Genomic DNA, 26,341 nt, shown 5'->3' with positions numbered 1-26,341 from the left:
ATACTGTATACTATATATACACAACATGACGTTGCGTATATACTGTATACTATATATACACAACATGACGTTGCATGGAAATATGGAAATGCTTTAACACTGTTTGACATATTTATCAGACAAACAGAATTAATCAATGAAAAGACAAAGAAACAAGCCTTAGGATGTTACTGGTTAAGTGTAAAATATAAAGTATTTAAAGTTCAGACTCTGGGTAGTAATACATTCTTACGGAGTTATTCATAGCTCTCCATGTTGGCCTTCTCACTGGACATTTTTGTAGGTTGAGCATTTCCAATGATGTACCTCGCCCTTGAGCAGTTGTCTTGCAGCTGCATAACGGAGCCTCTGGTCGAGGTGTACCTCTGATGATAAAACTATTAAGGATCCAGTCCAGCAGCTCGTGTTTTCATATAATCTCCACATCCCACTGCTGTTGGAGTTTATTTGGATCAAGTGTTTTTAGAATCACTTGGTTTTTGTCGTAGTGAGCTCCCCCTGAAACAGAGACATTTGTTCTCATTAATCTTTTTTTTTTAATTACAATTCTGAGTAAAAGTGTTATTTTTAAAGGGGTGTTTTGTTTACTGAAGCTGGGATGAGTTTATGATCCATAATATTATATGGTAATGTTAACAATATTTAGTTTTTTCATATATGTCATGTAAAATATTATCACAAGTAATATCCACAATACTATGCATCTTAGTGCAGAGGAGGATCATTTGTACACTAACATGGTTTAGTCCACAAGGTGTCAGTAATTGACAGTGATGGAAACAAAGCCATTAGACATAAACACCCAGTTTTCAATTTTAAGTGGAACTCCCAATAAACAGGAGAATACAGGCTTGGTGTGAACATGAGTTATAAACGAATGTACAGAAGTTGCATCTTAAGTAACACTAGTAGTCTAATGAGGAATGCATCGTGCATGTAAAACAAACTGGGGAAAAAGGATATGTGAAAATAATGTTAGAATTTCTTTAACCTAAACATTAAGTGTCAGGAAGTTTGTTGTCCTGCAACTAGGAAATACTTCACTATCATCATGTCTTGTAATATTAAAGACAAATTGTGTTCTTTAAAAGGTACATGTCACATATGGATGACTCACCTTTGACGTCCAGGACCAGATCAGAGGTGGGGGTGTAGCAGATAAATCCATTAGGGGTGAAGCTCCAGAGCTGGTCTTGGTTGTCTGGCTCTGGGGAGAGACCTACGCGGCTTCCTGACATCGCCATGCTACCAGTGGGACTCAGGCAGCACTCCTCCAGCAGCTGGAGACACAGAGAGAGGAGTTCAATGACAATTTATTTAAAGTCTATTATACTGTCTATTGTTTAATCGTGGCACCTCACACAGGGAGAGACTTTTTACCGGTTGTTGTAATACCCAGGTCTGTCTTGAGTCCTGTCCTTTACTTTGGACCTGATCTTAATTCTAATTATTCAGATTCGATTTTGGAATTTATTTTGACATGATTAAAATTGTCTGGACTGCAGCACTGCTTGTATCCGTTGATCACCTCTGCTTTATTCAAAGCTCGCTCATGACTTATTCATAGCACTGTTCACAGGTCAGCTTTTGCAGTAGTATAATGATGGTACCGCCGGTACCTTGCAGTGGAGATGTCCATTCTGGTAGAACCAGATCTGTTCGAATCCATCAGTCTCCTCTGCTTCTTGGACCCGCAGCAGTTTGATCTCATCCAAATCGCCGGTCACTGACATCATGAGCCCCGTCTGTTTGTTCCTTAAGCGGAAGTGCACTCGCTTCTACTCAGAAAACACACAAGACCAATCACATAGACAACAGGGTTCACAATTCCTTAAAAAGATATACAAAATATGTCAAAGTAAGCTATATTCAGCTCCATACAAACAAATCTGACAATATCCAACTTCAAGGTGAGGCATTTTGAAAGTAGTAAATATCTTTCTCCACCAAACTCAATAATTACAATGTCAGCTGCTGCAAAGGTCTCAACTGTAACGATGACACAAGTAACTACAATAAGTAGGCTGCTGAGGCTTACAGCGTGTACTGTGCAGCTCTAATTAATGACATTTGAATTGTTTTGGTTGGTGTGCAGATTTTCTAATGCATAGGACTGAAAGCCTTGGGCCTATTGTGGAGAGTGAGGATATATACCTGTATAAGAGGGCGAAGGGATCCAATTTTTTGCCAGCTGCTGAACTTGCGCCAGTCAGGCACTTCACCAGGTTTCAGCAAAATCTGAGGACCCCGATAGTTGATTCCCTCATACAAAACCCACCTAGTGACGAAGAAAGACAGAAACACAGTCAAGCTATGCATGTTCAACAGCTACTATGAAACCTTGACTTATAGCTGTATTTGTGAGTCCTCGTCTCTTCCAGGCAGCACTGTGCCAAAGGTAATCTTCTCAAATGTGCCGAGCTTCACAGCCGTCCAATTTTTCTGACACTAAATGTTGCTTTTAACTGGGATCTCAATGGCCCTGTTGTTTGGCTGAGTGCCCGTCTCTCTCTCTGCGCAGTAGGAATGTGCCACTACAGAGACAGTTCTGGCTCACTGTGAGCCCTTTATTTCCTCAGCATTGGTTCACACCGAGAGGCTGAATCTCGCACATCAGCAGCAGATTTCCATCATCACTCCATCTGTCAGTGCTGCCGCACATAAGATGTGCTGATGCTGCACTCTATGAAACATCATGTCTGAGGCCAAAACTGCTACCATAACTCCAGGAGGCCATTTTCACTACCTGGATATCAAACCTGGAAAACAGTAAATACTCTTCTTGCAAATGCAAAGGTAACCACTGCCAATTATAAAGACCAAGGCATTTATTTAAACAGAAAACCCCAGACGTTGCTTCTTTTATTATCTCCGAATCCTTCATCTCTAAAATCCAAGTGCCTTGCTTTGTCTGTTGATATTTGACCTAACTCTTTGAGTTATTGTTGCAGTAGCGGCACACTAAATGGCTATGGTTCGCCACACGCAACGGACTAAGCTTAAAAAGATATTTGACACGTCGACTTGGTAGTTAATAACTTTTTAATTCCAAAGACATTAAAAAGAGATTAAAAAACAACAAGGACGTGGAATAGGATAATCAACAGGGGGCCCTGAAGGATGGATGAGTGAGAAATTAAGGATATTATTCTGTTTTACATGTTCCTAACAGAGAAAATGGCTTTCACAGCACAGTTCATTCCCCAGTAAAAAAACAACAAAAAGAACACACACACGCACACCATGCATTCATTTGCCAAATTCGCACCAAGAGGAGAACTTGGTGACGGCTGAGTAGCTGCTTTATATTCCTAGAGAACGGGTTACCACACAGCATTTGTAATGTACTCACATGCCTCCTTCCACTAGCACAGATTGGACTCTGCTGCAGCCTCCAGCCAGCTGAAGGTTGACTGATCCATCTGTCAGTACCACCCTCTTACCCCACAGACCACACCGCTCGAACAGAGTGATGGATGGCAGTGAAAACTCCTGCCGAACGAGAGGTGGAGAGGGATAGAAAGTACATCAAGGATTGGAGTGGGCAGAGAGCTGCAGATAGACATTAAAGGGATTCTTGAGGTTTCCCCTGGAAACGGGCCACTCTCACACTTTTCTGCTCCCTGGAAATGTTGCTCTTTGTTAACAACAGATATGTTGTCCTCTAAAGAGAATTTTTGCAAATCTATTAAAAATAAAGAACGAAAACATAACATGTACATAAGTATTCACAGCCTTTGCTCAATACTTTGTTGAAGCACCTTTGGCAGCAATTACAGCCTCAAGTCTTCTTGGGTATGATTCCACAAGCTTGGCACACCTATTTCTGGGCAGTTTCTCCCATTCTTCTTTGCAGAACCTCTCAAGTTCCATCAGGTTGGATGGGGAGCGTCGGTGCACAGCCATTTTCAGATCTCTCCAGAGATGTTCAATCGGGTTCAAGTCAGGGCTCTGGCTGGGCCACTCAAGGACATTCACAGAGTTGTCCCGAAGCCACTCCTTTGTTATCTTGGCTGTGTGCTTCGGGTCGTTGTCCTGTTGGAAGATGAACCGTCGCCCCAGTCTGAGGTCCAGAGCGCTCTGGAGCATGTTTTCATCGAGGATGTCTCTGTACAAAAACATCCCCACAGCATGATGCTGCCACCACCATGCTTCACTGTAGGGATGGTATTGCCCAGGTGATGAGCAGTGCCTGGTTTCCTCTAGACATGACGCTTGGCATTCAGGCCAAAGAGTTCAATCTTTGTTTCATCAGACCAGAGGATTTTGTTTCTCATGGTCTGAGAGTCCTTCAGGTGCCTTTTTGCAAACTCCAGGCGGGCTGTCATGTGCTTTTTACTGAGGAGTGGCTTCCGTCTGGCCACTCTACCAAACAGGCCTGATTTGTGGAGTGCTGCAGAGATGGTTGTCCTTCTGGAAGGTTCTCCTCTCTTCATAGAACAACACTGGAGCTCTGTCGGAGTGACCATCGGGTTCCTGGTCACCTCCCTGACTAAGGCCCTTCTCCCCCGATCGCTCAGTCTGGCTGGGCGGCCAACTCTAGGAAGAGTCCTGGTGGTTCCAAACTTCTTCCATTTCCGGATGATGGAGGCCACTGTGCTCATTGGGACTTTCAATGCTGCAGAAATTTTTCTGTACCCTTTGCCAGATCTGTGCCTCGATACAATTCTGTCTCGGAGGTCTACAGATAATTCCTTGGACTTCATGGCTTGGTTTATGCTCTGATATGCACTGTCAACTGTGGTACCTTATATAGACAGGTGTGTGCCTTTCTAAATCATGTCCAATCAACTGAATTTAGCACAAGTGGACTCCAATCAAGTTGTAGAAACATCTCAAGGATGATCAGTGGAAACAGGATGCACCTGAGCTAAATTTTGAGTGTCATGGCAAAGGCTGTGAATACTTATGTACATGTTATGTTTTCGTTCTTTATTTTTAATAGATTTGCAAAAATTTGCAAAAAACAGTTTTCACTTTGTCATTATGGGTTGTTGTGTATAGAATGTTGAGGAAAATAATGAATTTAATCCATTTTGGAATAAGGCTGTAACATAACAAAATGTGGAAAAAGTGAAGCGCTGTGAATACTTTCCGGATGCACTGTATCTATTGATAAGTTTGACTTATACACTTATACAACATAAAAGGGAATGGGTGTTGTAATAATTACAGAGTAGAAAATAAACTTACAAAGCCAACAGTCTGCAGCGACAGGATGGAGGATCTCGCATTGACACAGCCCATTGCCCTCAGGTCTGGGTAGCTCCCCACTTCTAACACATACATCCTGCCTGTGAAGTCCGGGCCCTCAAATGCCAGCCAGCTGAAAGCAATTTGCATAAACAGATACACAAACACACATAATTCTCGATTAATGAGGAAACACGATCAACATTTAAAACTATTTGTAGGATATAGGTGTTACATTTTTAATATGTACATTCATTGAGTCACAATATGAATCTTATGCTCGGTTATTCATGCTTATAAGGATAAACAGACTACACACAAGCACAGGACTGCACGGCCATTCGTAAGTAAGTGGAGCAGTTACAGCCTGTAGCAGATCTCGAGTCCCAGAGATACTTTTGTAATATGAGCAATACAATTGAACATGTCAGAAAAATAATAATATGCAGCTTTAATTGTATCAGATCACCTTTGGGAAATCACAAACGGCCTATTCCTGCTTTTGCAGGATAGTGCAAAGACTTTCAAGTACATACGATTCAATTTACATCATAACTCAAAATAGCCGCGGAGTGATATTTTGTATTTATAGTGTGCAGTATCACTCACCTTCCAGCCAGAACCTTGCATGAGGCCACAGAGACGCCGTCCTGCAGGGAGGCCACACTGTCCTCCAGAGGGACAACAGAGCCTTGAAAACCTTGTTCAGAGAAAATCTGCACCTGGAGCACACACAGCAAGACAATAAGCCTGAGTCATCCACTCTCACACACATCAGATAAGACCAACGCTATCCCAGCAAGATTAGATGTGTCATTTCCTCCTTTTCAGTCGCTTACCTTAAACTTGGCTGCATTCTCAAAATCATCCTGAAATGAAACAAAAGCCGAATGAGGGTCATTTACATCCATTGAATCACACACAAAAGTGGCTAATGTGCAGAGGTGGGAAAGACAATAACAACAAATTACCATTACTTCTTTGCTTTATATTTTAAGCTAAATTATACACTGTATTATTGGCCTTTTCAGAAAAGATTTCATTTTAGTGCATCTAGTCACTTAACTTAAGAGTGTAGATGCAACACTGCGATAGACTTTGCATGAAATATAAGTCTGTTTGTCATCATCTGGATTGAAATTGAAGTAGCTTCATGATGACTCACCATAGTGATTTAATATGTTTTCACTTTTAAGTCTTATGACAAGTATTTTCCCCTACCCACTTCTGGCTTTGCACATGACTCATGCTTGCAAAAATAATGTGCTTCATAAAGGGTTGTCTGTCATCTAAAAGACTCCTGCTCACTCCCTCCTAATTGTTTGGATTTAGTCACAAGCACGAGTTTTGTGACTGGTCACATGCAATGAAAGCACTTAGCCACAGTGGGACGACCAGGGGAAGTGAGAATATAGCAAGCATTTCAATATTGCACTATTATGAATTATAGAATGCTAAAACTACAATATCTGAAAGTAATTGTGAACACACCAGCTGCTGCAGTGAACACAGAATATCACAGTAAAATCTGTGTAATAACTGGAGCAAAACATCAAGATTTCATAACTTTGTCTGAGTCATTGCTCTTACCAAGACAACAGGCATTACTGAGGCAACTCTGGGCTGTGGCGCCCCCCAGTCCTCTGGGCTTCCATACAGGCCTTTCTCCAGAAGGTAGCACTCACCACAAAAGCCCGGCTCCTCAAACACAACCCAGCTGAGAGAGAAAACAGAAGGACGGGGAGCATAATTACCCTTTGCTTTTGCACTGACATTTCAGAATTGTGATTTGTCCTTTCTCATATGCTTAATTAGTAGAGAAACACTGCTGACAATGAAAACCACAAGAATTCAAGTGTTTTTTTCATTAATCATGTCAAGTCAACAATTCTTGGTCGAAGTCCAAGTTGATAATGGCCTCCCACATGATAGTATCTCCGCAGCTATGTGCTCTTTCAGCAAATTGGGCATGTCTGGGGGTAGCTGTGCGAGTGTGTGATGTTGTGGGAACAGGGGTTGTGTCTGTCTGCATTTGTGGGCTTGTGTGTGCCACCACACTTCAAACAAGTCCCTCTCAGCAATGCTAAAATAACACGCTGAGCCAATCAGAGGCTCAGAAGGACGGCAGCACAACATGGGCGAGGCTATGCAATCTAATAACAGTCTAGCAGCACAGCAAGAACAACCCTTCAACATTACAAGAGTCCTCCCTCCTAAAGAAGGACAAAATGTTACACTCCACATTGTTTACAATTTTGTTGGCCTCTCCCTTGGGTAGCAACGATCCGCATGTTCTGCATTTCATTATTCTGATTTGAGAAATGATTCATTCTGATTTGCTTCTGGTTTTGTTTACTTCTGCATTTCTTTTAGCTGATCATAGCATAAAGAAACAGAAATAGAAACAACTAGGGAACACAGCCACTAATTGGACTTTCTACTTTTTAAACAGTATGTACTATAATAATACAGAAAAAAAAAGAATATTCCCACTGAGAAAGGGTGTAAAGTAGCATGCTCCAAAACTGATTTACTTTGACAGGAAGTAAGGTGTGGCAGACTAAACATTAGTGAGCAAGGTAATCTGTCTCGACCTGTCAACCTGGGCGCGGCGGCCTCACCGCTACGTAAAGAATGGCCTTACACCACACAAGAACTCAATGGGACTATAGCCTGAAGTAATTATCAAGTTGAAACATAGGAATGCTTCTGCACTGGACTGTACCGTATCATCTGTAGAAAAATACCTTAAGCCTTGCAGTGTAAAGACAGCTCAGGACTTCCAACAGGACTTCCACAGACAAATTTCCCCTTGGGGATGAATAAAGTACTATTCTATTCTATTCTATTCAATAATCAGAGACAGATTTGATGCAATTTGCTTTAGCAGGATTAACAATAGTCCTGCAAATTCTCCAACATTATATTTCCCATTACTGCTCACACAGCAGTGAGAGTTACTGGGAGAAGTATAATGCTTGTCACTTACACGCCACCGATGACATCAACTGACTGCGTCTTCATGCCATAGCCTGTGCCGTCCATGTCAATGACAGGCACTGTGAGGTCAATGTTGACTCCCAGCTCGCCGAAATCTTTGTCGCTGAACATTTTGAGGTGTGGCGACATAAAATCCTGTAGAATAAAAGCATTTGATGAGCGTCACACCAAGAAGATACATAATGAATAAGCATAGTCAAAGTCAATATACTCTATGGTGGTGGTTCTTAACCTTTCTTTTGTAATGTCTTCCCTTGGAAGTAGAAATTAGTAACAAAATAAGTCAAGTTAAACATTCAGAATAATATTACTAAGAGCATGCACTGCACGTTTCCTTTTGCTAATGACACATTCAAGATAAATAGTGCTCAAACTAATTGACCTCTCAGATACAAAGAGTCAAATCTGCCACAATGAATGTGTCTCATATTTGCTTGATGAGCATTACTTAGAATAATCATAATATGTTCATTTTACACATGTTGTTTTGCAGTCTGAATAAATCTAAATAACCTGGATCTTGACAGCCTTGCCAGTGTGAAAGAGCTTCTTTGTTTTTCCCACATGAATCACATTCATTTAACTCAATTAATTATTGGGTCAACCAAAAGTCAGCAGTGCCAGCTGCTGATAATGTGAAGTTTATACCGTTACCACAGCTTCATAAAAAAACAAACTTAATTGCATTTTATTTACATTTGTTCACACTGTTGAATCAATTCTCCAATAAAAACTTGCATTTAATTCAATTGGTATTTAATAGAGGTCTCCCTGCTTGCTTACCTTGTCAATAGTGTGAGTTCATATGGAAAGTTTTGGTCTGAATAAATTTTCATGAATTTTACATTCTGACAAGAAGGAACTTTTTTGGAGGGAAAACAGAATCCTTTCCATTTTTGAACTAAATCTTCACAAACCAATGTTGGTCGAACCATTATTTAAACATTAGACCAGATTTTTCGTCACATAGAGATGTATTGTCCGTTCATTTTGGTCACACAAAGGTGTATAGAGAGCTAGCCCAGTATGGTACTCACAGCCAGGATTGGTCGCAGTGACCGGAGCTGGTCTGAGCCTCCCCAGTCGCTGCAGTCCAGGTACTCTCCTTCCTCCAGGATGTACTGCTGGCCCTCAAACCCGGGCTCGCTGTAGCCCAGCCAGCTGGAAGGAAAGAAGCGCACCCACGTTGCTGGTTAGAGCTGTATCACATAACCTCATAATCACCTTCTGGCAGCAAAGTTAGTCCTGAATAAACTTTGCCACACGTCAAGATTACCACTTTAACTTGATCCTATCTAAGCACAGAGAATGAACTATGCAGAAAACGACTCACAGTCCTCCAATGATCTTTAAAGAACCCACAGACTTCAGTTTTCTCAAGTCTAAGTACGCTTCATCAGTAGCAGTGTCTCCTTCACTTTCACAAAAGCTGAATACGTCACTGTCGATTTCCAAACAGGAGCCCTCAAGGCCAGGCTTCTCATACACCACGGCCTGAAATAGAGAAAGAACAAGGTTTATATCAAACTGGCTCTTTTTTTTCCTATTTTTGTTCAAATGCACTTAATTGAGTTCTTTTGTATGACACATGATCCAGGATAGCTGTTCGCATAATAAACCTAAAAGGTCTTCTTATAAAAATACATTGAGTAATGTTTGTTTCCTTGGCTTTGTCTTGCTATGGTTCAGCATGACCACAAATGAGGTGAAAAACACATCCTTGGATACTTTGTGTGTTGAACATTTGTGAGCATAATATTGTGAAATTTTGCACTTCAGCTTCTGCAAGTGTTGAATGATAGTACTTAATGTTGAGTCTTAAAAAGGCTGTTTATCAATTCATTGACATCACATCTCTTTTTCTCTTAAATTAAGATGAAAACAACACTCAGAAAAATGAAGAATTCAATGTACACTGCCAACAGGCCTTTTATGAAAGATGTTTTCTATTAATGCAATAACAACACAGTTAATCATTTGGTTACTTTACAATTTGCAGATTTAAAATGACATTATATTAACATTAACAGTCTGTCTCTGTGTCCAGAGACTTTTTGGGAAGACTAACTGGCATTATAATCTTTTAGTGACCTTTATTAGTTTATCTGTCTTGTTTTTATGTGACCTAGAGGTTTTTGTTTTCTGGGTATTCCGTGTGTCATGTTTTTCCTTGTTCCGGGTTATTCATTTATGTTTAGTCTGCTTCCTGTTTTATTTTGTGTCATGTTTTGTTTTACTTCCTGCTTTTGTCTTTTTTTTGTTGTTGGTCGTGTTTCAACCACACCTGTGCTCATTAGTAAATTAGATCCTAGTGCATTTAGTCTGTTTGTTCTCCCTGTTTCAGTGTCAATTCGTCATCTCTCCTTGTGTGATGTAGTCCAGCCTGATTATTATAGTTATTTTCCCAGTGTTTTAGCGCACCTGGTTGTTCTTTGGATTTACCTTTGTTGCCTGCCTGTTTTTGGACTGCGTCCCGTAAGTTTATTTTTCATCATTAAATCATGAACAACACCAGCTGCCTCCCATTGTGACAATTAAGCATGCATAGAACATGCAAGTGAAGTAAATTTCAGAAAGTATGTCAGTCCTACCTTGACTTCATTGGGGTTCTCCACTTTGAAACCACCCTAAAATAGAAACATCGTCATCAACAACCTTTTTCTTCTGTAATTAAATGTATACTGTGAAAAACAAATATTCAAAAGGTTCTATTTTCTTTAAAACTCTGTCATTTATGTAAAACAGTGACAGGGAGCAAAATAAAGTAATAGAATACAATTGTATCACATTAATTGAACATGTGTCTTGGCAAGCACAGTCAGCAGTCTCATGAAGTAGCAGCTTCATGAGACTTTTCAGCAAGCTATCATGCTCACAATACCTGCTAAACATCAATACTGTTTAAGGTGTTCACAATGTTGAGATATTTCAGTCGGAACCAAATTGGTGGGCCGACCAGCAATGCCGTAGCATTTTAAACAAATTAACATATCCCATCCCCTTTCCTCTGCAGTGTACATGAGATGTTGCACAGAAAAACAAACCATTTTAAGTGGTCTCAGAGATCCAACAAAGGGTGATGGGAAGCCCCAGGCATCAGGAAAAGGGTACTCTCCCGTCTCCAGAACAGCTATCATGCCTTGGAACCCCGGGTCACTGAACACCAGCCACCTGAAGTAAAGAGGGACACCCACATTGCATGTTTGAGTATTAAGTCAAAAGGTCCCTCCACATTATGCCTTTTGGTTGTTTTAAAAGCATGGAGTGATGACCCTGCATGGCTTGTTGCTTTTATGAAAGACATAATTGTTATGAAGAGAACAAACTCACAGTTTTTCACCACCTACAGGCATGACTGGCAATTTAGCTTGGTCCATTTATGTATTATTAGGGCAGGGCAGTGTTTTCATTAGGTAGTATATACTTATGTCAAACATGAGTCATCCAACTACAGCAGAAAACAAAAGCTATTTCTTTAAGAATGAAATATCTTGGGAGTGGCACGCTTCAGTTCAAAGCATTCTTCCTTTTGGTGGGCAGCCTTTGTCAGCAAACGCCCCAACCTCTGGCATTTTGATTCACTATGTAGTGAAACGCAATGCTCTACCAATCACCACATGATTGTCAACTGAAAAATTCAGTCAGGGCTGAGGAAGGGATTCCAAGAATTGAAGCCAACCTTATGGCTATGAAAGATCCATAATAACAGGAGTCGATTGAGCATAGGTACATGCTACAGTAAATGTGTTAAACAAAAGACTACCTCTGCTAAACAGTTGCTCCACTTGTCACAGAGCAAACAGGTTGGGGGGGTCCGAAGATGAGATGAGGAGTAATGTTGAAACAATCTCAAAAATGTCAGGTTTCTACCAATCGACAAAAATAGATGTGTGAAAAATAACATCTAACTGTCATTAACTTCCTCATGGGCAGGGCACAACATGTCCCCGATGCCGACTCCTCTCAGGTGGAAAAACATTCTCCCTTTTGCCAAATTCTACCCACACCTTTGTCTGTTGCCATCTAATTCATCTCCACCTCTTCACTTTACAGGTGAACACACCCACTCTCTCTATTTCCTAACATGCATCAGCAGGACAGACATTCCTGAAAAGTCAAACGAGTGAGAGTCAAACCAAAGACAAATGTAAGCCCTGAGGAATCTAGTCATGATTATTATCTCTCAGCTTTCTTTCAAAGCCAGACACCGCCAGCATCCCATTAGAAAGATAGCTTTACATTTCTGCTGGATCTGACTGCCAGTCATTAGTAATATAAACAACACCGCAGAGCGCTAGGGTTTTCTCATTAGCTGCACTTCATGCTTTGCTGCTATAAAGCAATCACGCTCGTTCTTTGTTCTTTAGTGCCTAAATGTATCGCATTTCAAGTGAAATCTAATCTACAGATAACTCCCTGTCTACCAGTCTGATCAATCACAATGAATAGAAGGGCCTTGCTAAATATTAGATTATGTCGGCTTGTTACTGTCTCACACACTTTACCAGAGGTCAATTGCAAAGATCTGAATGATTTTTTTGCTTTGACAGCCACACTTACACCCCCGAGTGAACTTGGATGGACGCAGTGCTCAGTGGGATGCCAAACGAGCCTGTCTCTATGGTGTCATCGTGATAAGGTGTTACTCTGCCGCGGCCCTCTGGTTCAGTAAACAGATCAATGCGGGGGAGGCTGTAATCCTACAGAGAGGGAGAAACAAACACAGTAATTAACAGCATAGTTCTTAAATCATTCATTTGCGATACAACCAAGGAGTCTGTACTGAATATCAAAGCAATATCACATATTAGCTTTGTTTCAGAGGGCCATGACAGTGGGTGACAGTGTTGTAGATATTGAAACGCTGAAGGCCAAATGGGGTGGAAGTACAGTATATCCAATGCACTCACCCAGACAGCAAGTCGAATTGAGCCAATCAGCATTGGTGGGTTGTTCTGTGGTTCTGTCTCTGCCCACATATTTGCCAATTCGGTGCCTCCCTCCTCCAAGGCGATGGAGCGTCCCTGGAAGTCAGGCTTCTCGTAGATCACCCAGCTGTAGTGAAAACAAAAATCAGATAATCATATGTTGGAAAGAAAAAGGAAAGACCAGACTAAATGTATGTGGTAAGACATTAACATTTTAAAATACGCATATTTGCTTTTTTGCCATAAGTTGTATGAGAAGATGAACACCGCTCTCCTATCTGTTCCATAAATATAAGGCTACAGCCACAGTCACCGTCAGTCACCGTCAGTCACAGCTAGCCTTGCTCTGTTCAAAGGTACAAAAAACAGCTTCTAACCAGCGTCTCTAAAGCTCACTAATTACCACGTTATATCCCGTTTGTGTGATGAGAGTGTAAAAAATGTCAATTCTTGGCCGGGCACAGTAATTTCCTGAGGTCTCTGGTGGTTGCCTGGCAACCACAACACATAATTCCCCAAAACTGAACCATGTCAATTTTACACTTTGATTTTTATACTGATTCAACTAACACAATACGTTTGGTTAATTAGTTACCTTTAGAGGTGCTGATAGGTGGATTACCTTTCGACAGAGCCAGGCTAGCTGGCATGTCGGTCATTATCTAATGACCACATAATTATAAGGACTGCAATTATATAGTTATGCAAGAAATTATGTAACTATCCCTTTTGCTTTTATTGGGAGAGCAACATAGAGCACACACATGAGCATGCGATCCAAATTCCTGCCAATGGTTGCACACTATTCCACTGATCTGAAGGTGGTGGTAACACGTCAAGAAACACAGCAATGCTCCAGCAAAGACAGAGAACAAGAAGATGCGTGTAAACAATGCAGATTTCAAAATTAAAAACATAATGTTCTACACAAAGTAAATGCATTCAACACATTGCCAGACCGAAAGGATATGCATAATGTTTTTTTGGTGAGTAACACTGAATGTAAAAAGAAACTTTGGTTGTTTACAAGTAAACACCAAGGGACACTTCAAGTAAAAAGAGAGTGGATATATATAATTGTATGTTAGAACTCCCAATGTTGAGATTCCATTAAAAGTAAATGACACATTCAGGGGCCTTAACAGGCCACACTGGCATCCCCAAAACCAATCAACACTTATTAGTCATATATTTCAGTGCACATTTTCTTTTCATCATCTAAAAGTTCCGGTTGAATGTAGCTACTTACCATCCTCTAACAACCTTCACAGATATGAGAGGCGAGAGCTGCAGAGAAGTAGCATCTGCTACATCCCTGTAAATATCATGCGCCTCGCCGCTGAACTGAGGTTTTTCAAACAACACCATCTGCGGAGACATGAAAGATAGTGTAAAAAATTAAATAAAAAATGGCATTATATGCTTGCTCCATCACATCAAATCGTGATTCACACAGCGCTGACAAAGACCTAATAGCATGGCACTTCCCTTCAATCCTCTTTTATGCTACATTAAAAGCATATCTATGTTATCCGAACCAAAAAGCCCGAACAGGCACACAGTTACTTAAACCCACCACGGCGTACTGTTAATGTCATGCTACCCTTTAAGTTTAAATACATGCCGGCTGCTCTGGAGATAGAAGTAGTCGATAACAGTGTTTTAAAAAGCCCTCATCAAATCTTCTCTAAAATCTGAGATCTTTCCATGCAGTGGTTTTTGTTTTGTTTAGTCATGACAGAGGATCCCTAGCACAGCTAAAGCTAGAAGTACTGAGTTAAAGCAGTGCTGCCAATAAAGTTCTACACTATTTGCACTGCTTTGGCAGCACTGAACTCTAAGACTATAATCACATCCAGGTGAGCATTTGCACTAGACTGTTTTTTTTTTTTTAAATTCTTTGTTTACCCCCAAGAACACCATATGAAAAGCAGATGTTTTCACAGAACAGAGAGCTGTCTGTTCAGATTCCTCTCTCCATCTTGTTTCTATTGTATGTGGGAAAAGCAGTGCCTACTGTACCTTTCCAGGGCGCTTGTGAAATCCTTTGGCAGTTATTATCTGGAATGCAAAAAACACATAAATTTCAAGACCACAGACTATTGCAAACATCAATAAAATGCAAGCAAAGCCGACCTTTCAGTTTACTTCCAGGGACACAGTGGGTCCATGGAGACAGCACTGTTTTGAATTTGTATTCATGTACCACACTGGGAAGTATACCCAGTAGGAAAAGGTGTTGCTTAATACAGCATGCAAAATAAGCAAATTGTGAGTTTGGAAGCAAAAGAAAAATAGAAAAAAACAGCAGTACCTAGAAAGCTGAAACCAAAAATGTGACATTTTCCCACAGGCAAACAAGCAATTCAACATATATGGAGAACACAAATTTAACATCATAAATGATGATGCTATGATCAAATAGTGAGTTTATTTGAGGCCATCCTTTCTTCAGAACACGTCCTAAGACGTTATTTGGCAATGATTAGGAAATTATGTAAAATGTATAATAAAGCATAATCACAAGTTGCAGCCTTAAATCATTTTTAGGGACTAGCAAGACAAAAGATCCACTGTTTTGTGAATTGAGAAGCTTCTGTACTAATGATGATACCAGAATGCAAATAGAGTAAAAAAAAGAAAAAAGAAAAAAAATAGCATAGTGGAATTTTCCATTAAAAACCGTAGTGCAGCTCTAAGGGAAATGAAGGATATAAAGAGTTTCTAACTCACCCACCAGTGCAGCAAGCAGTCTAAAGATATGCAGCTTTAATTTTGTAATACTAAACTATTAGGAACCTTTTAATAGTATGAAAATGCTGCACACTTACATTATTACTTTGTATTGCCTGTGGCAGAGCCAGAGGCTGCTTAAGCTCAAGGAGTGTAGGATGTGTGATTGGAGGAATCTCAGGAAAACATGGAGGCACAGCATCAGGAAGCACTCGATCTGGTTTCACAGCCAGGTCTGCTTCCCCTCCGGAGGCTGGAGCCGTCATTTTTACAATAACCTGATGCACAATGCACAAACCAAAAACGATCAGGTATGCATGAAGGTTATTCTTGTGCTTCTCTACTTCTCTACTCGAAAAAAAGTACAGCAAAGATGTTTTTTTCTTATTTAGAGACATGCTAAAACAGAGCACTAGCTTCTATGAGTATGCTATTATCACTTTTTCAACTTGTGTTTGCAAGATGTACTATGTTACCTGTGAAATCTCTGTTTTATGAGGACAACTTTAACATTCGTATACTTTTTAGTTGGTGAAAACATGAGAAAAACTGACCTCAGTTCTGACTTGCTCCTGTCCTTGTATGCTGTGCTCTGGTTTTGCTGGTTCTCGGGGGAGGTACTTCTCCAAATAGTCCGGCAGCTTGATGTCGTTAAAGGAGGGAAGTGGAAGGCCTGACTCACTGACCACAGCCTCTGCAGCCTGGGCTTCCTCCCTGTGGCTCAGGGCCAGTGTGTCTTTGAGTGGATTCGTGGCAGTTGGGCTTAGCGGGGGTGACTGGGATACAGATGGAGGGCTTAGCTGGGGGGCTTCACTAGGTGACACATCCCCAGAGTGGGTGCCCTCTGCCTGCGTTTGAACTCCATTCCTCTTCTCTCTGAAGATGGAGGAGGAGAGGCTGCTGAAGACACAGCTCCCCTCCAAGCGAGACTTCACCTTGATCTGGTCATTTCTCTCTTCCTTGACATCTTCCTCATCTTTGACAGCGGTGTGAGAGTGAGGGTCCAGTATACTGAGCAGCATGCTCCTGTCTGCCAAACTAGCCCTGGCAGGCTTCACGCCGGATTTTGTCTCCTTGTTCTGGTACTTAGAAACAAAGAGGCTCTGGCTTGTGTCTACACTGAACTGATCCTTCTTCCTCAAGCCAAACGTAAACTCCTCTGGGTCAAACGTCTTCTCAAAGCGGGCCTCTCTGATGGCAGGCATGGCAAATGGCGGCTGAGGTGTCCGGAGTTGGTTGTGTTTACGTGGCGGGAGGGAGAACGGTGCACAAAGCTTCTTGATTTTCTCAATGAAATCATCATCATCTAGCTCAGTGTCCAGAAGATTGCTCTCACTTCCAAAAGAGCTCAGTTTGGGCACCGAGACTTTTAGAAGACGTTTGGGAAAGTCCACATCCAGCCAGCTTGAAGGAGCGTCTTGCTGTGTTTCAGAATCGTCTTTGCTTCGTCCATGTGGAAAATGGAGCTTCTTCATGGTTGAACGCTGGGTTGTGTCTGGGATCGGCTTATTAGCATGTGGGGAAGTGGGTGCTTTTGGAGTTTGACTTGGTTTGTTCTTGACCGGTTCCTTTTTGATTGTGTGGAGTTGTGAATTTGGGGAAATATTACCATTAGCAACAGGTGAAAGTTCATCCATTACTGAATGGAATGTTTTCTCAGCTGTCTTCTCCACCACATCAACTGTGGAGCTGGAAGCAGTGTCATCAGCTATTTTCTTTGCACCCTTGGGTGAAGTGATATCACTTGTACTCACTGTATTCTTTGATTCCTCACACTGTCGGGATCTAGGAGCTAGTTTCGTTATATCTCCTGAGACTTCTGAGGGCACTGATTTGACAGTTGAACTTTTTGCCCCATCATCCTGCTTTGCTACATCGCTGCTCAAAGATTTCGAGACAGAAAAATGCAAAGACTTTTTATCAGATGATTCCTTCTCTGACATATTATCAGTCTGTGCAGCTTTCAGCGCTGGAGTACCATCAGCGGCTTTTATTGTCACTTTCTCAGCTGCTGTAGTTGCTTTGGTAATTGACTTTGAGCTGGATAACTGAGCATCATTAGCTCTGTTTGCACATGAGTCATCCGGTGAATTCTCTGTTTTTTCCACGGATACAGAATGAGGCTGTGGCTTTGCTGCTACCACCACTGGCTCTGTCTCTGCTCCAGGGCTTTTTGTAGACTTTGTTTGCAACTCAGAAGGCACAGTTGCTGCATTTTTTCCTTTTGACGACCCTTTCGCTGTCTTGGTCACACTCGCAGCCTCATTAGTTTGGGTGACGGCACAAACGGCAGCTTTTTCTGGATGTGTAGTCTTTGTGTGTCTGACACCTTGTTTTTGGCCAGGCAGATCTACTGATGTACTTTTACTTTCTGAGGACCGACAGGCTGGTTCTGGTTGGTTTGTTTCTGGTTTTGTTATGACTTTAGCCGGCTGTGTGTCCTCTTTTCTTTCAGGATTTTTTCTTTCATCGTCCCTCGCAGTACTCCCCTCTGTCTCTGAGATACCTTGTCTGCTTTCTGAAACCTTGGCCTTTGTGGTGTTTTTATCTGAACGCAGGAGCTGCTGTGCTTTGTCTTTGTTTTTCTGCTCAGTCTGATTTGTTTTTTCGCAATCCACCTTTTCCAATTTCCCCACATCTTTACTCTCAGCCGGATTTATTAGTTCTATGTCCTTGTTTGGGCGTTTTGGTGTTTGCACTGTGTCTTTCTTATTTGGCTCGTTAGGTTCAGATTGCACTGACAATTCTTTAACTATTTTCCACTGTTCAGCAGGTGGCTCTTGCGCCATCGAACCAGTCTTCTCAATAGGTTGTTCAACTGGCGGTGAGGGGGAGGGGGCTGAAGTTTCTCTGCTGTCCTTGGAGGCCTTTTCTCTCTGTGTGAATACGAGGCCATGTCCCCCTGCCTTTTTCTCCTTTTGGGGTAAAATAATGGGATCCTTGTCAACAGGCGTCTTAGTTTCACTGCTACAAGCAGCAGTATCAGGTTCATCTTTGTTGACAGATGGTTCAGGCATTCCAGATGGTTCAGGCATTCCCTCCTGTCTGTTCACCGGTTTGTCAATAATCTCCTTTTTAAAAGAAGAATCCAACTGTTTCTTCTCTTTTCCTAACACCTCTGGCTCCTTCTTAAATGCTTTCTGTCTGGTATCTGTATTTCCTTGAGCTTTATCAGATGCTAATGAGACTTTATCTGTGAGTAGTTTGGAGGCAGAAGCAGCCTCATCCACCTGTTGTTGATTCATAGCAGTGAGCTCTGGCTTACTTATGGAGCGATCCAGTTTGTTTTCACTATTTGGGCTGATGGGACTGGTTGGTTCCCTACCTTTTCTCCTTTTAGAGCGGGAGCCTATTCTGCTAGGGACTTTGGACTGTGAGCTAATGCTATCGGTCAGTTCTGCAGAACCACCCGGCTCTTTAGCTGGAACATTTGTTTCAACACTGTTGGGTTTCGTACCCTGATCTGCTGTTTTCCAGGCCACTGTGTTGTTGGAGTCTGTTGGTTGTTCTTTAGGAATGGACATCTTTACCCCTACAGTGGTGTTATCTTGTCCATCTGGTTTTAATGTTATCTCTGACTTTGCTTGCTGTATTTGCATTTCAGTATCCAGTTTATCCTGATTGTCTAGTTCTGATGACTTCGATGCAGCAACTACAACAGATGAGGTGGCTTTTAGAGACATTCCTGTCATGTCTGGCTTTTTAAACAGTGCTGGCTTGTTCTTTGTTTCAGATGCCTCTGTGAAGTTCCTGGCTCGCTCCTTGATCGTCATCGACTTCTCCTCAACGGGTGTTGCAGAGCTGGGCCTGGCTGTGCCGTAACGTTCAGCTGATCTTGACCTGTTTTCTGGCAACGCTAAATCTGTTTTCACCCTCTCTGTGACTTTCCTGACTGGAGAGACATCAGCACTCCTCGGACTTTGGAAGGTCGGCTTGTTGACACTTGCTGCCGGGCGCTCAAAGAGGCTGATTTTATCCGCAATGCGGCCAATGACTGGCTTAGGCTCCTCATCAATTTTCTTCAGCTTGTGTATTCTGTGTATGATAAGAGGTTAAGGTTAGATTCAAGCATACATTTTTGTATTTTGCAAAATGTTAAACATTTAAAGTTGATTTTGACAAATGTTTTAAGCATGCACAACTACCTAATTGTGCATTAAGTTGTCTGCCACAGACTAATGTGACGTATTAATTTAAATTTTATTTTTCCATCTGGTCTGCACTTTACAGAAACAATCTTAAAGTACAGGGTTGTACTTTGTGTTATGACTCAAAACATTGTTCAACTCACAGCATATTCTTTTGACAGCAATGTTATGTTAGACAAACAGGTAGATTAAAATGTCTGTAATGAGGTACACTCCTTGTAACATTTACTCCTAACAAATGGGACATTTCGAGTGAATATTATTGGAAAAGTTTTCAATCTACATTACAGCTTATGGAAATTTGATGATTCATTGTTTCATTCATTCAGAACTCACAAACCGCCCTGTCTATATTGAACCAGTCACAGACTTACCTGTCATCGATCTCTGTTTCGGGCTTATCCTTTGCTCCATCTGTGTAATTCTTTAATGCTGCTTGAAGTTCCTGGGTGTCTCCAGCTGGATTTTGCTTTGGATTCAAAGGCACATTTTTTGTAAAAAGCTTCACCTCACTTCGAGAAACCTTCAGACTCCTGCGTTTGGACTCTGGTGTCTCTGTCTTCCGTTCTACTTTGTATAAACTGTCGTCCTCCATGTTTGCGCCCCCATCAACCACACATGCCAGAGTGGCTGCGAAGACTGAGTTTGATTCCTGGAAGTTGTCCAACTCCTTGGTTGTATCGGGACAGGAAGTCTTATTCTCTGCTCCTTCAGGTGAAGCCTGAGAGGTGGAGCTGTGCTCAGAGGAGGAGTTTACAGATGACTCTCCCATGTGAGTCTTTGGACTTTTGGCCTGAGCACTGGTCACTGAGTTATCTGATGTAGAGATTCCCTCTGGGACAGGTTGGGCGCTGGGAGGCATTTTCTCCTGTGAGCTGTTCCCTTCATCTCCCTGAGAGTTTTTCCCGACTTTCCTTCTGGCTGCGTTTTTACGCCCCATGCTGTCAGCCTCTGTTTGTCCTTCAGGATCAGGCTCTGACTGCGACTCGTTGTGTGATTTCAATGACACCCCCACTAGGGCACTGTAATAACTCTGTGCCCCAACAGCAGGACTCACATGTGTCCTTTTGTTCTCTGCACTTGTTAAACTTGAGCTCAAATCAAATTGTGGTGATGACTTTGCTTTGCTGAGGACATTTAGGTTCTTTTTTGTGACTTGCACAATATCCTGTCCAGCACAGGTGTTCTGGTCGCAGTGAGTCACGCTGGTCTCCTCCAGGTACACATGCAGCCTCCTGCCTGCCTGTGCTTGTGTCTGGGCTTGAGGCTGAGCGTGGGCTTGGTCAGATTCCCATACCACACCCTGCTCAGAAGAGGAAGAGAGATGTGTCAGCTGACTGGCATTTGTCTCAGGATTCCCACTCGCTAAAGTGCCGTTTCTGCTCTCCTCCCTCTCCTTGCCCTGCCTGACTCTCTTCTTCCTGCACTCCACAAACTCCTCCTTCTTTGGACCTCCTCCTGCTGTTTCAGTGCTGCTCACAACAGGGCCGCCTCTGTGGGCAGACTGCGTGGCGTCCCCCTCTTCACAGGGGAAAATGTCTCTGGAGAGATAGACTGGATTGGGATTGAAGCTCTGGTCCTTCTCCTCCTCCCACTCTTTTGTCCTTGCCCGGAGTCTCACAGATTCGTCACTCTCCTGTTCTCCCTCTGACTTAAGAGCCTGATCGCTCGTCGGGGAGGCATTTTCAGTAGGACTCTTTGGACCCGTTCCCTTCCATGGAGAGAGCCAGCTCCCGAAACGACCCAAGACCCCAGTGCTCTGTTGCTCCTCAGGGCTCTGAGACTAAATCAAAGCAGAGAATAACTCACATTAATGTCTCCATGTGCAGCGGCAGTTAACAAGCATGCATATTTTCAGTTAACATACGCAAACTTTAGGTGAGCTGACAGCAGTTACACGTGGTAGTGCAAATATAACATCTTGCCAATGAACAAAGGAAATGGGGTGCAGGCTTAAATAAGTAGAACTTTGTTCATAGACATTTTGCATGCATCTCTCAGCATAGCAAATACATGCAGGAGTTCTTATAACCTGTAAGCTTACCGTAGAAAATACCATATCATTCAGATTCTTTATGTAGGATGTGAACATGATTTTGGTTTAGAACAAAAACTCCTAAAGAGCATAAAACAAAAACAAAATCATTCCCCCAGGATAAACAATAGCAGTGTGTAAAAGCAGAAAATGATCAGAAAAAAAATACATTCTGCCTTAGCAAAGTGGTAGATCCATCCTTAACTCTCTGAGAATGTCCTTTTGGCATTAGTTTCAAGTTCAACTCACCCTTAATTAGACAGAAAAAAACTTCCCGGCCCTATCAAAAATATAAACCGTTGTCAGTTTGTACTAAATAGCTCCGCAATAGATGTTTGTCTAACTGATTAACATGTTGTGTTTAGTCCTCCTTGCATCCACAACTGCATGGGCCGACTGTTACATCGCTGTGGAAGTTCTGCCCCTCCATCGGCGCAAACGCAGCCCGGTGATGAAAAACGGTGCGTTCACGTGCTCCTCGTAAACGTCTGACACGAGTGTAACCATGAACCTGACCGCGATTACAGTTTGTTGAAATGTGTAAATCTGAATAGACTGGTTTTATGGTATAACTGGCTGCAATATCGTCCTAACAACTCCCAACCAGTCACATTAAAATCACTGAGATACGCAGTGGTGGAATATAACTTTTACTGGGCAAGTACAGTTACTCAATAGCCTATACTTGGGGACAACTTCCAGGTACTTGTTCTTTACTTGAGTATTTACATTCATGCAGCTACTTCTACTCTAGCCTACATCTCAGAGGATAATATTGCACTTTTTACTCTACTACTACAGCTTTATCTATTATTATTATTATTACTTTAATTATTTTTGGTGTGGGGTCACAGGTCAAGTGTAATTTTGATATATCTGTTCTGTTCAACTGTCATTTTTGTCACAACATCAGGGGGATATTGTTTGGCTTGTCTATCCTTTCAATATCAAGTCGTTTTTTTTCTAATAATAAATGCTTTAAGTTCGGAACCGGCACACATTATAAAGCCGTCTCCTAACTTCTGAAAAACATATCTATTGTTTGAAAGACAAGAAGAGGTACTTCATTAATTTAATATAATAGATTAGTATAAATGAGATGAATAATTCTAATTATTTCCACAGAATGCGCCTAAGTATCACTTGGCTGTCAAATATGTGAGAGACTTGCTAGACCTCGGGCTAAGTGAGACCAAATTGCATCTTCAAAGACCAAGTTGGCTAATAAAGTAGAAACATATGGAACTTGAGTTTAAGTAAACAAAAGCAGCATTAGAACTCTCCAAAGTGGACCCATTGTGTCTACATAAACATGCTTGAACATTACAGTTTGTAAATAGATGCAATAACTCTGGTTTATAAGACTAAAGTGACACTGCTGTCCTATAGCTTTGCTGAAGCAGTCCAAGGCAATGTTGGGCGTGGAGCTCAAAATTCCTACATGTATCGTAGCAATTGAAGGCGGCGAGAGGCAGTGTTTAAAAAAAACTTTTCCAGGGGAAATGACGCACTGACTGTGTGGCTTTCAGGGCCTGTTGAATTCGGTTTTTGGCTCTCCAAACTTGTGTGCTCTTGTTTCATTTGGCGGGCAGCTCAACTCAGTGTTTCCATGCTGCTTAGGCGAGGAATTTAACCCTTTGTGTACTTTTTATGCAGGTTTATTGTTTTTATCTCGACTTTTACATTTCTAATAATCAAATAAAGCAATCGTTACATGATACAAGTTTTAATTAAGGCCTACTTTTTCCACTTTTAAATGTGTCACATAACCACTGCCTTTAGGGTGTGGGAGTGACTCTAGTAATTATTGGATTGAAAAACTGTCATTATTTTAGACATTTAACGGTCCTGTTATTCCAGGTCGTTAATGTTTTCATAACACCTATAGGTATATCCTGAACAGTGTTGACATATGAAATTACTGTTGCAGAGATACAAGTTCGCTCAATCTGATTTGAAAAGCATGTTGACAGCCCACGCAATCCTGGTGGAGGTCTAACAGGTTTCTCCCCAATACCAAAACAAACAATGGACCTATAGTCTATCGACCGAAAAGCCCTCAGTTCACTTATTTACAAACACGTGCAGAGACAGATAGTGAGCTCTTACCATGATTAGTGTTTATCTTGCCTTCTTGCTTGTTTCGGGAACAAACCGGTCAAATGCAGCCCGCTGCAAAAGCCCTCAAACAGAAGGAAGCCTGCCAGTGGTCCGCCGCCTCTGTGAGGTAACCTGTCCCTGCTCAGTCTGTAGCTAATTAATATTTAATAACGTACGTTTTAAAATGAGAAAATATAAAGTCTCACTCTCGGAGTATCCTACGCCAGAGGTGACATTGTGAATGCAGCTCTAGAAGTGTCAATTCGTTTTTTTCTCCTACCGTTAATGACGACTGGTTCGGGTGGAATCTGCCCGGGCCAGGTAACACACCCTGAGGCTTTGAGCACCGTGACACAGCGATGGCGGTTTATTGTGCAACTTTGTCAAGGCTGCAAACAAATAGGTAAAGTGTCTGTGTTTCACAGGGTTGTTTATATATAAACAACCCTGTGAAACACAGACACTTTAGACACAGGGCAGTATATGGCCCTGCTATTTATCACTTAATTAAAGACTCTACATATTTTTACTGGTTGTTTTTATCTAATTAAACTGTAAATATAATCATGGATCTGATGGATTCTCGATCACAGGTATTATAATTATATTGTTATTTTAGGCCTCTCAGAATCACCTGCATGACCTTCATCTGGCCCAAGATCCCACTTCCAATGGCTATTCCTACACCCCAAAACCTTATATTCACACACACACACACACACACACACACACACACACACACACACACACATACACACACACACACACACACACACACACACAAACATTATGCACGCTGAACACACCTCCACACATTCAAATATATTCTCTCTTTGTGTTTCCCTTGTTCTGCCGTCCCCATGATTTATTAACGTGCTACAGAAGCTGAAACCTTTCTCACTGTAAGCCCCATGAAAAATTCACACATCACCTTGTTTTTTTCTCATAGCAAACTGCATGATGGTGGTTGACAATTCGCAGGCTTGTATCCCCATGTGATATCTGTTCAGACAGATAATTTGTTATGCGGGGAAAGAAAATTAGTGTTTTTTTTTTTTTAAATCTTTTTTTTATTCTATGTATTTCCAAACGGTGCCAATGTTTGGAGGCAACATATGCAAATGATGCCACTTGTAAAAACGATCACTCAGAAGAATGGAAGTCTAGTTTTTCTGGTTTGAAGCTAATCAAACAAGCAGTTGTTGAAAAAATACAGACGTGCACTAAATGCACCATTGGATGTCTCCTCACCTCTGCTGACTCAAATAATTGACCCGGATTAAGAGCTTGTTATAGCTTGCTGAGAATGCAAATGTTTGGGGGCTTAGTCACACATTCTACTTTAAATCAATTTTTATTGACTCCATTTATAGTATGCAGTGTAATACGAGGTTGTATAGTTTTTCTTTCTTTTGAGCCATTGGTTCACCCAGGGATACGTTTTAGAGCATGTGCCAAGAATTCGTTTTTAGCGTGGCGCTGTGTCCCATCTACACAGTTACAGACATGCTTAGCTGGCAGCTGCTCACAGCCAGCGGTCTTCTTGTGTTACACAGAGCAGCTCCACTGTGTGTAAACAGCTGCTTTGTTGCTGTTGAGGGAGAGAGAAAGAATTACTCATTCTCTGTACCCATCTTTCCTGCTTGACGAGAGACTTGAATCAGCAGGCTGCTGGTGCCGGAGTTAATAGAATACGAATACATAGGCTTTATTGTGCCGCAGGAAGGCTCTAAAGTGTCGTTTTTTCAAGACTAGTTCCATGTAAACCATCTGCCTATTTTCCTTTAGACTAAATAGGATTGTAACTGTGATCTAAGTGGTTGTACTTTATAGCTATGAAGTGTGACCACTGGTTACGCCTTCTTTTGATGAGATCTTGATACATCCTAAAGACCCACTGGATAAAATAGTGACATGCCAAGTTTAACGATGTACAGTATTTTTGATTGGTTTGATACAGAAAATCCTCTTCAGTGCAACAAATGAAAGGTAGATGGTTGGAAAGAGAGATGACTGGTTGTTCTGTGTACTCAACCGTAGATCAAAAATGTGTCGGGTGCTCTTAGAAAATGAAGAGAAAACAGGTTAAACAGGAAGGAAATATTGAATAACAATTGAGTTAGGAAAAAGAAAAAACACCTTTATTGTAGTAGATAAATCCTTAAAAAGTCAACATTTTGTACGTGTATGGTTATCTTTAGGTC

General features: G+C 41.6%; 1 protein-coding gene across 1 annotated transcript; it reads right to left on the bottom strand.

Moving 5' to 3' along the window:
* Positions 1–42: 42 nt before the first annotated feature.
* LOC142941917 (uncharacterized) lies at positions 43–22,467 on the bottom strand. Its single transcript, XM_076084042.1, has 22 exons — positions 22,441–22,467; positions 20,377–21,785; positions 16,409–19,889; positions 15,953–16,132; positions 15,144–15,182; positions 14,371–14,489; positions 13,104–13,248; positions 12,754–12,893; positions 11,238–11,364; positions 10,785–10,820; positions 9,527–9,687; positions 9,231–9,354; positions 8,183–8,328; positions 6,784–6,910; positions 6,033–6,062; positions 5,803–5,915; positions 5,194–5,326; positions 3,353–3,492; positions 2,155–2,278; positions 1,620–1,778; positions 1,118–1,280; positions 43–498 (listed from the first exon to the last, which is right to left on the bottom strand). Exons 1-22 carry the CDS (start codon positions 22,465–22,467, stop codon positions 410–412), a joined length of 7,212 nt encoding a protein of 2,403 aa, XP_075940157.1. The 3' UTR covers positions 43–409.
* Between the last annotated feature and the right edge of the window lie 3,874 nt (positions 22,468–26,341).

The sequence above is a fragment of the Anarhichas minor genome, unplaced genomic scaffold (assembly GCF_050575085.1).
Source record: "Anarhichas minor isolate MPS153535 unplaced genomic scaffold, ASM5057508v1 ptg000136l, whole genome shotgun sequence".
NCBI classification, from domain to species: Eukaryota; Metazoa; Chordata; class Actinopteri; order Perciformes; family Anarhichadidae; genus Anarhichas; species Anarhichas minor.
This window is presented reverse-complemented; position numbering and strand designations above follow the sequence as displayed.